The sequence below is a fragment of the Nicotiana tomentosiformis genome, chromosome 12 (assembly GCF_000390325.3).
Source record: "Nicotiana tomentosiformis chromosome 12, ASM39032v3, whole genome shotgun sequence".
In the NCBI taxonomy this organism is placed as follows: Eukaryota; Viridiplantae; Streptophyta; class Magnoliopsida; order Solanales; family Solanaceae; genus Nicotiana; species Nicotiana tomentosiformis.
The window spans coordinates 2,422,307-2,432,785 of NC_090823.1; the positions used below are offsets into that span (position 1 = coordinate 2,422,307).

General features: G+C 35.9%; 2 protein-coding genes across 2 annotated transcripts; both read right to left on the reverse strand.

Moving 5' to 3' along the window:
* Nucleotides 1–1,146: 1,146 nt before the first annotated feature.
* LOC104103350 (ribonuclease S-7-like) lies at nt 1,147–3,537 on the reverse strand. The gene is made up of 4 exons (XM_070191778.1): nt 2,590–3,537; nt 1,707–1,863; nt 1,447–1,653; nt 1,147–1,318 (listed from the first exon to the last, which is right to left on the reverse strand). The coding sequence occupies exons 1-4, from the start codon at nt 2,862–2,864 to the stop codon at nt 1,166–1,168; spliced, it is 792 nt and encodes a 263-aa protein (XP_070047879.1). The 5' UTR covers nt 2,865–3,537; the 3' UTR covers nt 1,147–1,165.
* Nucleotides 3,538–8,599: 5,062 nt separating this feature from the next.
* On the reverse strand, nt 8,600–9,172 carry LOC138903660 (uncharacterized mitochondrial protein AtMg00810-like). Its single transcript, XM_070192101.1, has one exon. The coding sequence runs from the start codon at nt 9,170–9,172 to the stop codon at nt 8,600–8,602; it is 573 nt and encodes a 190-aa protein (XP_070048202.1).
* Between the last annotated feature and the right edge of the window lie 1,307 nt (nt 9,173–10,479).

The following is a 10,479-nucleotide window of genomic DNA, read 5'->3' on the forward strand; positions in this document are numbered from 1 at the left end:
TGAAGATCCAAATTTAAAAGTTCAAAAAAAAAAAGGACCTTAGTTAAACAGGAATGAAATTTAGCGCTCGGCAGACCATGGACAAGACCTTAACCGAAGCTTCGGCAAACTCAATTGACTCACTGGAAATTAGAGGCTCGTTGGCAAGCCGAACTTTGAATCCCTAAATTTAAAAGCCTCACTCAACTGAGATTTGCGTGTTTTAGTGGGTAAGGACTGTTGCGTTTTTAGGAGTAGCTTTGGAGCTGAAACAGGGTAGTTTTGGAGCTGATTTTCGCAGCTGTTTTTCTAATGGTTCAAGGGATGTTTTAATGGAGTTTACATGATTTTGGGGCTGGTGTAAGATCTAGATTTAGCTGGGATTTTTGTGGTATTTTTTGGAAGAGATGAAGTGAGGAAGATAAAGTATTTTTGTGTGATAAAATGGTGATGAGGAGGAAGAAGAAGGCTGCTGTTCTTTCCTGCTTTTTTCCAGATCCCCTTTTCCTCTGTTATGTGTGTGTGTGAGAATTAGGGGGCAAGAAATGTTAGGTTCTGAAATTGGAAAAATAAGATTCTATGCCAAATTGTATTGTAGCAAAATTGCTAAAATTCTTTTTTGCAGGTGAGGTGGGGAATGGAATCAAATTAGTTACGCCAGGTGGTGATTTTTCATTGGTTCTCAATTTTTCTTTTTGATTTTCTTTTAAAGGATAACAAAAATAGAATCTATTCTTACTAAATTAGAAATAGCAAGATACTGCATACTCAATATTTAATTCTTAAAGCCTCTAACTTAAAAATTGTACTAAACTATATTTTTTGGAAACTTTTCTTTCTTTGTAAATGAAAATAAAGCTAATACTCTAAAAATATAACTCTTTTTGTAGTTTTGAATTTTCTCAAATAAAACCTATAAAAAGGTAAAACAAAAGCTAAAATATCAATGTTAAGCTTAAAAACTATTTAAATACTAAAAATGATAAATTTTTTTATTTTAATATGATTAAAAATTAGGTGCTCACATTTGATAAGTGGTGACAAAGAATTTTTTTTCTTGACTTCCAATTCTTATTTCTGAAAGTTCCTACTTACTGTAATTTATAGTTGTGCAAATTATCTTAAATTATTTTTAATGTCGATATTCAGCTTTAACTTGTTTGCTCGTTTCAAATTAATTCCACAATCAATAACATTCATAGAAACTACAGATTACAATAGGAGATCTCATCCCAATTTTCTCTGTTGTTGTTTTTCTCTCCTTAATTATTATACATAATATAATTAGGTTCTTCATCTCCTGATCTTTGTTCACCACGTAATTGAGAGACACGTAGACCTACAAAAAAGAAAAGAAAACAGAATAATATAAAATATTTACTCATTAATATATTCAAAAATCACTGGGATACTAGAATATACGTACTGTAATAATCATATAATAGCTTAGGGAGTTTGGCTACTGACCTTGAATGTTAATGTTGGAAGGATAATGTTGGACCCTTTCCCACAACCTCTTGAATCTTTAGTTGTTGGGCATGAAACAAAGTTGTGCAACATTTTGTCCGAACAGAGATATATCTCGTGGAGAAAAATATTGCGAGCAATATTCAACTTACATGATATATACACATTATTGTTGTTACCCACCAATTTGTAAAGAGCAGTTGTTATCTTCTTTTTTGTGTAAACATTAACATTTGATGGTATAATATCGTCTCATGTACCCTTGTCGCTGCATTAAAGTAATCAGTAGCTTGGATCGTCTCACTTGATTGAAATCCATGAGTTCTCCATTCGTACTTCCATAAATGTTCGTTTGTACCAGCTAGCAGATTAGGCCAAACCTTTTCGAGAGCTTCTTCTAAGTTTGGATCTGCAAGTGTAAAGCACATAAAAATAAAATAATTTTATAGGCTTTTGAAAGTCTATATAAAAATATACAGATAGTACTCCTCATTATAAAATAAAGTGAAAATACATATTTTTTGTCAAATTTTTATTGGACATTATACAACAACAACAACCACTGAAGAGGGCAGGATGTACACAACCTTACCTTATCGGAAGGGCACTGTTTCCGGTAAATCTTTGACTAAAGAAAAGATGATAGGTTTTATTGGACATTATACAACAACAACAACAAGCTTCTTCCAAGTGAAGCTAGAGGTCCCTGAGAATAAACAAGCTTCTTCACCTCCCCAACTTCAGAAGAAAAACAAAGAAGCACTCCATCTGGTGCTGTGACCCTCCATGAACTGTATATCATCGCCACGGGAGGTGAAAGCGTGGGTGGATAGAATATATATAAAAAAAAAATACAACAACAACAACTCAGTTGATTTTCACAAGTAAGGTTTTTGGGAGTGTAGGATGTACACAGTCTTACCCTTACCTTGAAAGGGAGAAAGACTGTTTCTGGTAGATCCTCGCCTAAAGAAAATATGAGAGGTTTATTGGACATTAATTATATAATCCGGATATAGTCGGATTTCAATGCAGTACCGGACATCGGGTGGGAAACTCAAAAAAGAAAAAATTAAACTGAAATTCTAGATATCGACCACCACCTATGACACCAGACAACCACCAACTTCCTAAAATAAAAATACATGAGTACGTACCACATTCTTTACAATTCGGTCTTGAACTGAACGTGGAGCACATAATCTACTTGTTAAGCTTTCTCCTCGACCATTTGCTGGCCAAAGGCCGTGGATTAAGAACTGTTGTTGAGCGTCGGTTTTGCAGGTATTTCCTAGAATTCTACAAAACGTAGGCGGCCACTGGAGTACATACTTCATAACATGGTAATCGGGCTGACTGATAACTGGGCAGAGAACACTACTACTCAAGAACAATAATACAAACAAAAATTGCCCCATTTGCACTGTGTTAAAATTGAGTAGAATCGGTAGTCCATTGATCTATTTATAGTTGGAAGGATTTTGCTCTCTCCAGAAAAGTAAAAAAGAAGATGCTTTATGCAATTCCATCTAAGGAGGAATCTGAGCCGCATTCCACTGTTAATAGATCCAAATATTGCCGAGTCACTCAAGAGAATGGAATAATACATGATGAATTTGGTTATGGAATGGAATAATACAAATTGAATGATTCAACCCTTTTTAGCTTCTGTTCCTTTCCCCCAAAATCCCTTTACCTTTCTTTTTCTTGTTGATGCTCGTGTTGGCTAAAGGGGGTTTTCTGTTTCAATTGCAGGTTCCTTTCCCCCAAAATCCCTTTAGCTTTTGTATATTTGAGGATCACGGTCCAGAAAGAGAGGAGAAATATTCTCTTATTCCAAATGAAAGAAATTGTAAACATTGAATTTGAGAATACAAAAAAGTAGAGAAAATAAAAACAAGATATTATGTAAAGCAGGACACTAAAGAAAAATTGAAAACTAATTAAAATCACGCATCAAAGTAATAAAAAATATAAGATGGCAAGTGGTTAAAAAGGACAAAAGCAAAAACAAAGAGAAAAAAGAAGATACCTATGTGCTTATGTGCTGTAATGAAGATGAATGTGTCCTGAGAAAAGTATTTAGTTCCATTATCTATCATATTCTCTTATTCGAGAGTTTAGCATCTCTACGTTAACATGTCTCTTTCACTAAAAGGGAATTCGAAGTCCAAAAAAGATGTGTATTTTGGGCAGTGTTATTGTGCGGGTGGGATTAATAAGCCAAAATATTAGGAGTTTCTAATAAGGAAAGATTTAATAATTAATACTTTAATTACTTTCAAAGTTCAAAATATTAGAAAAATAATTACTTAAATTATTATTTTGTTTAGTCTAAAAATTTATTTTTAAAGGTAAAAAAATAAATAATATTTTGCTAAGAGTTTTTGTGCTTTTAATATAGTATATAGAGTATAGATAAATAGATGCTTGCATAGCGTGTTTTAGTAATAATACAAAGATACCCCAATCTTTGTTTTCAATTTGGAACGAGAGCAAAAACAAACAACTTTTCAATGCTAATCTATAAATTGTAATGTTATCATTTTGACCCTAAATATTTTCTCCTTCATCTAAGAATCTTTAATTATTTTTTCCTCCTATATTATGTTCGTTTTCTTTTCTACAATTTCTCTCATTTATGCCTTTTAAATTATATCCTTTAATTTACTTTCATTATTTTACCTGGTGCTATTTTTTATATTTGTATTAGATGTTGTTAGGTATAATCCATCGTTTGTTTAGGACAAGTTGCATAGTGAATTGGTATAATGGTGGTTAATATATGCTCTAGATGATAAATTTGTAAAATAATTATTATAATATTAGTTTATAATTCGAAAATATCTCACCCAAACAAAATTTATTTGAAAACATACACGTTTGCAACAAACATGTAGCGACAAACTTTGGAAAGATATTGTAACGACCCGACCGATCGTTTTGAGCTCTATCGCGTCGTTCGACGGTTTGAGCTCTTGAGTAGCGTCACTTCAGGTATTATGACTCGAGCGTGTGGTCGAAATCGAATTTCGGGAAGTTTGGAGTTGGTTTGAAAAGAAAATTTTAAATTCGGAAGCTTTAAGTTGTAAAATTTACTAAGGGTTTGGATTTTTAGTAAACGACCTCGGAATCAGGAATTTAAGGTTCTAATAGGTTCGTGTGATGATTTCAAACTTGGATGTATGTTCGGGTCGAGTATCGGGTGGCCCGGGAGTATTTCAGCCACTATTACGGAAGGTTGGCATTATGAAGGTTTAATAATTTCCTAAGTTTGGGTTGAAGTGGATTTCAATGTTATCGATATTCGTTTGGGATTCCGAGCATGGAAATAGTTCCGTATGGTAATTTTGGTTCTTGAGAGCGTGTCCGGATGTTGATTTGGAGGTCCGTAGGATATTTCGGCGTCAATTGGCGAAAATTGGAAATTTGATGATTTTTGGGGAGTTTGACCGATAGTGGAATTTTGATATCGGGGTCGGATTCTGATTCCGGAAGTGGGAGTAGGTCCGTAATGTCAATTAAGACCTGTGTGCAAAATTTGAGGTCAATCAGACATGATTTGATAGGTTTCGGCATCGAGTGTAGAAGTTTAAAGTTCTAAAGTTCATTAGACTTGAATTGGGGTGCAATTCATAGTTTCGATTTTGTTCGATGTGATTTGAGGCCCCGAGCAAGTTTGCGTTATGTATTGGGACTGGTTGGTGTGATTGGACGGGGGCCCGAGGGCCTCAGGTGTGTTTCGGGGTGGTTTCAGACCAATTTTGGCTGTTTTGGCTGCTGCTATTGCTGGTTCTGGTTTTGTCCTTCGCGAACGCGAAGGGAGTCCCGCGTTCGCGAAGAAGGATTTTTTGGGCTGCTGATTTTATTCTTCGCGAACGCGACATAGAGGTCACGAACGCGATATAAAGGTCGCGAACGCGGAGAAGGGCATGGAGAACCTACGCGAACGCGAGAGGGCGATCGCGAACGCGTAGAAGGAAATGGAGGAGTTGGGCCTGGAGAAGTTTGGCCTTCGCGAACGCGGCTCGTGGACCGCGAACGCAAAGGGGCAGGGGTCTGAGGCTTCAAATATAAGGAAATAATTCAAATAAAGAAAGATTTGATAACCAAAATTTTAAATTTTTAGTGTTTTTAAAGTCCTAAATATTAAAAATAATAGTTAAATAATTATTTTGTCTAGTGTAGTTAAATGACTATTTTGTCTAATGTGAAACTAATTTTTAAAGGGTAAAAAAGACGAACGATATTTCGCTAAGGGCTTTCGTATTTTTAATATAGCATAGATAGATAGATATAAATTCCACAATCAATTAACATTCATAAAACTGCTCGACATCAACAACAATAACCCAGTATAACCTTACTAGTGTGGTCTGAGGAGGGTAGTGTGTACGCAGACCTTACCCCTACCCTGGGGTAGAGAGTCTGTTTCCGATAGACCCTCGACTCCTTCCCTCCAAGAACTCCCCACTTTGCTCTTGGGGTGACTCGAACTCACCAAATTACAATAGGAGATCTCATCCTAATTTTCTCCTTCATCTAAGAATCTTTAACTATTTTTTCCTCCTATATTATGTTCGTTTTCTTTTCTGCAATTTCTCTCCTTTATGCTTTTAAAATTATTTCTTTTAATTTACTTTCATTATTTTACCTGGTGCTATTTTTTTTATATTTGTATTAGATGTTGTTAGGTATAATCCATCGTTTGTTTAGCACAAGTTGCATAGTGAATTGGTATAATGTGAAAGTACAATAGGGGTGAATTGCTTATTTTAAAATTAATTATTATAAGTTGACTGGTTTTTTAATTAGTGGACTAGATGTAATAGCGGTATAATAAATAGTGCAGAATTAAAATGCAGAAGTAAAGTGCAGGAATTAAAGACACTGGAGTTTTTATATTGGTTCAGATTCAATGTGAATCCCAGTTCAGTCCCCCTGGGTTGCAAGGGAGTTCTCTTTCAGTGAATGAGTTTCTTGAGTACAAAGTGAATGGTGTAGTTTACACTAACAGCTCAGTTTCTAGGTCACCTATCTTTTCTTGATACAATACCTCACCGGTATTTTTCTCTCTTTGTTCTCTAACTTGTTACACATCAGATCTAGTAGAGCTACAATGTTTGTTTCAAGTAGAACAAAGAGAGGGTAATTAGTTTGATCAAAGTATGTCTTTCTAAGACTTAAGGTTACGTATAAATACTTTGTAGGAGACCGTTACTGAAGATTTTCCAACCCAAGAGATTTGATCCTTGGAAAGAAATTGATTCTTTCCAAGAATAAGGTTAATTCCCGTTACTCTTCCTTGATGTGTGGACTTTGACATCTTTTCATTTTTAAGTCTTGATAGCGCCGGATTTGCTCCTTAATTCTGGGTCCTTCAAGTAATAGCTACTGATTGATTATCTTGCCGAATCTTCAATGTTTCTTTTCCTTTTTACCTCTTCAATCAATTTCAGATTGATTATCTCGCCGGATCGTCAGTGCTTCTTTTCCTTTTGAATGCTTCAATCAATCTTTGATTAATTTCTTCCTTCAGCTTTGATTGTTTCTCTTTGTGCACTTCGATCTTGGTTGATTTTCTTGAGTCCCCACACCAAAATAAATTATAATATTTTTTATCATTAAAACCAAAACCTAACAATCTCCCCCTTTTTGATGATGACAAAAAATAATATATGAAAACATCAGTTAACTTCCCTGTATTTTACTCCCCCACAATGAGTGCAGTTGACTCCCCCTCAATAGGTGCCGTTGGGACTACTTCTTTTAGTCGACTTCTCCTGTAGTATCTATAGTCGACTCCCCCTGCAATGGATGTACCTGCACAAATATATGTATAGCCTTCTCCCCCTTTTTGACAATAGCAAAGAGGGGATAAAAACAACAATACATCAGATACTAAAGCAGAATTTGTAGCATGATATGCATGCAGAGTTAAAATAAATCATCCAACAACTGGTTATCCAGTCCAAAACAGCACAGCAAAAATAATTGTTTGAAACTTTCACACTAACGACGCAAGAAATAAGTAAGAGTGTTGCAAATCGCCTCCTTCAGTTGATCAAAGCTAGCATTAGCTGAGACAGTCACTCCATCAAGCCTGTCGTGTACTTCCTTGAATGCCTTTACTGCGTTTTCCCTAACTCTGAGAATTGCAACCCTTATCTTTGAAACATTAGACCCTGTTTCTTTGGAGATTGCATGGATGTCCCCAACAGTGGACTGTGTGGCAACAAGAAGATCTTTGATGGTGGTCAGCTGGTTGTCAATGGCAGTCAGTTTCTCAGCAAGGTCAGGATTACTAAGAGTGTGATGGGAAACAGAGGCTTTGGTCTTGGAGGTTCTTTGGAGTAAAGGATTTAGGAGGTTCTTCCAAAGGTCTTTTTCCTAGGGCTTTTTATCCTAAAGGATGAGAATGATCTGAGAGTTCTGCCTGAGATGAGGCAAAGCCTTCTGAGTGGTCGGACCCTAGGTCTACCTGTTCTGGAGGCTGGGAAGAAGGTTTTGCTCTGGAGCGAGTACTTTTCCTGGTGGAGGCTGAGGGATTTTAGAGTGTTTATCCATGTAAGAAACTGGCTGAAGAGAGTTTCAGAGAGGGTTTCTAGGCGATGGGAATGATGGAGATTGGAAGAGGGTTTCATAGATTAAAAGAAGGGGTTTCTAACGATTGGGTACAGAAAATGAAAGGGTGTCAGTTGAACAGGTGTGATAGTTGGTTTTCCTTTCTTGAACGCTGCAACTGATGTGAAAAGAAAGGAAAATAGAGGAAAAGAGAGGGAATTCGGAGGCGTTATTAATGACTATGAAAAGACAAAGTTTAAACATTAGGCATACAAAACATAAAAATATCACATAGGTCCTAATATTAATGATCAATGGAAATAATACCAAGTAATTCTTTTAAAAAGTAAAATCTGTCTTCAAGTAAAGGTTTAGTGAAAATATCTGCTAATTGATCAGTAGTTCCAACAAAAGATAATTCTATATTTCCCTTAAGAACATGATATCTAATGAAATGATGCTTGATGTCTATATGCTTTGCCCTAGAGTTATGCACAGGATTTTTTGAGAGACATATAGCGCTAGAGTTATCACAGAAAATTGGAATGGGTTTAAAGAATAGTTCATAGTCACCCAATTGATGAGACATTCATAGTAATTGTGCACAACATTGCCCAATGGTGATATACTCAGCCTCAGTTGTGGATAGTGCAACTGATCCTTGCTTTTTACTATTCCAAGATATCAGTGCTTTTCCAAGTAATTGACATGTTTCGCTGGTGATTTTTATGTCTTCCTTATCACCTGCAAGATCAGCATCTAAAAAACCTTCTAGTTTAAAACTGTTAGAGCGTGGATACCATAATCCATGAGAAATAGTTCCAATGAGATATCGAATAATTCTCTTTACTGCAGTCAGATGTGATTCTTTAGGAGTTGACTGAAACCTGGCACATTTACAAACAATAAACATAATATCTAGTCGACTAGCAGTTAGATAAAGAAGGGAGCCAATCATCCCACGATATTTAGTTTCATCACCAGGATTTCTCTGTTCATCTTTGTCAAGACTTGTTGAAGGACTCATTGGTGTGCCAATAGCTTTAGCATTACTCATACCGAACTTCTGAATCAAGTCCTTTGTGTATTTTGTCTGACATATAAACATTCCTTCTTCAAATTGTTGAATTTGAAGTCCAAGAAAGAACATTAGCTCTCCCATCATACTCATTTCAAACTCATTGTCATGACCCGAAATTTGACCTGTCGTGATGACACCTATCTCAATACTAGGCAAGAAGATAACATCAATAACCCCCGATTTCCTTTAAGTTTGAAAAACATAATATTTAAATACAATAAAAAATCCCACAAATATTGATACGAACACTCCCCAAAACCTGGTGACACTGAGTACATGTGCATCTAATATGATTACAAGTCTGGAAAACACGGTCTATGATAGTCTGAGACCAAATACAGTAAACAAGAGGATAGGGAGGGTGTAGTATGAGTACAACCAATTCAGTAAGTAACAATAATAAATAAGGAACTGAAGATAGTGACGAGCTACACAGTTATAGTTCATTTTTAGTAATTCCAGCATTTTAAGTCAAATTAATTCTATACAGTTCAAGTTCATGTATTCCAGATATAAAATCTTTCAGAAAATTTCACAACAATGACAGATAGCAACTAAGTGCAATAACAAATGAAAAGCAAGTACAGCCTCTCAGGACAACAATCACTCACTAGGCTCCCATCCCTCAACACTCACACTCAATGGGTACCCGCGCTCACTGGGGGTGTACAGACTCCAGAGGGGCTCCTACATCCCGAGCGCTATAATCTACATGGACAACTCACGTGCTGCACGGACAACTCATGTGCCATAGTATCCTTACTTCACCGACAGGCCCTCGACCTAACTCAGTCCTCAACCTCCCTAGTCTCTCGGCTCTCGAAAATCACAAAGATCAACCCAAACAAAGATAACATAGTGTATCAACAAAATCAAGAAAGACTGAGGTATGATACACATGTAAAATCATGATTGAGTACAAGATAGCAATTAGCAAATAATTCAACAAGTACGCGACCTCTGCGGGTCCACACAGTACTATCACATAGCCTAAGCATGATTTTTAACATGATTTACAGTCAAATTTCTTTCATACTTAGAGAGCATATATCTAACAACAAGCTATTCAACTTTATAGTTTCACGGGACGGACCAAGTCACAATCCCCTCGGTACGCCCACACGCCCGTCACTTAGTATGTGTGTCACCTCCAAAGTAATCACATGATACAAAAATCTGGGGTTTCATACCCTCAGGACCAGATTTATAACTGTTACTTACCTCAAACCGTGAAATTCTTTACTCTGAAATGTATTTTCCTCGTAAGTTGGCCTTCAAACGCCTCGAATCTAGCCATAAATAATTTGATTCAGTCAATAAAATTTATTGGAATTAATTCTATAAGAAAATGCTAATTTTCCATAAAAATTCAAAATTTAGCTAAAAGA

Excerpts from the sequence above, each read along its gene's own strand:
- LOC104103350 (XM_070191778.1), bottom strand. The coding sequence starts at position 2,864 with ATGGGGCAATTTTTGTTTGTATTATTGTTCTTGAGTAGTAGTGTTCTC. Across the intron at positions 1,654-1,706 it reads ACTTTAATGCAGCGACAAGG|ATAACAACTGCTCTTTACAA; the intron begins GTACATGAGACG and ends ACAAAAAAGAAG. Across the intron at positions 1,319-1,446 it reads TTCCAACATTAACATTCAAG|GTCTACGTGTCTCTCAATTA; the intron begins GTCAGTAGCCAA and ends TCTTTTTTGTAG.
- LOC138903660 (XM_070192101.1), bottom strand. The coding sequence starts at position 9,172 with ATGGGAGAGCTAATGTTCTTTCTTGGACTTCAAATTCAACAATTTGAA.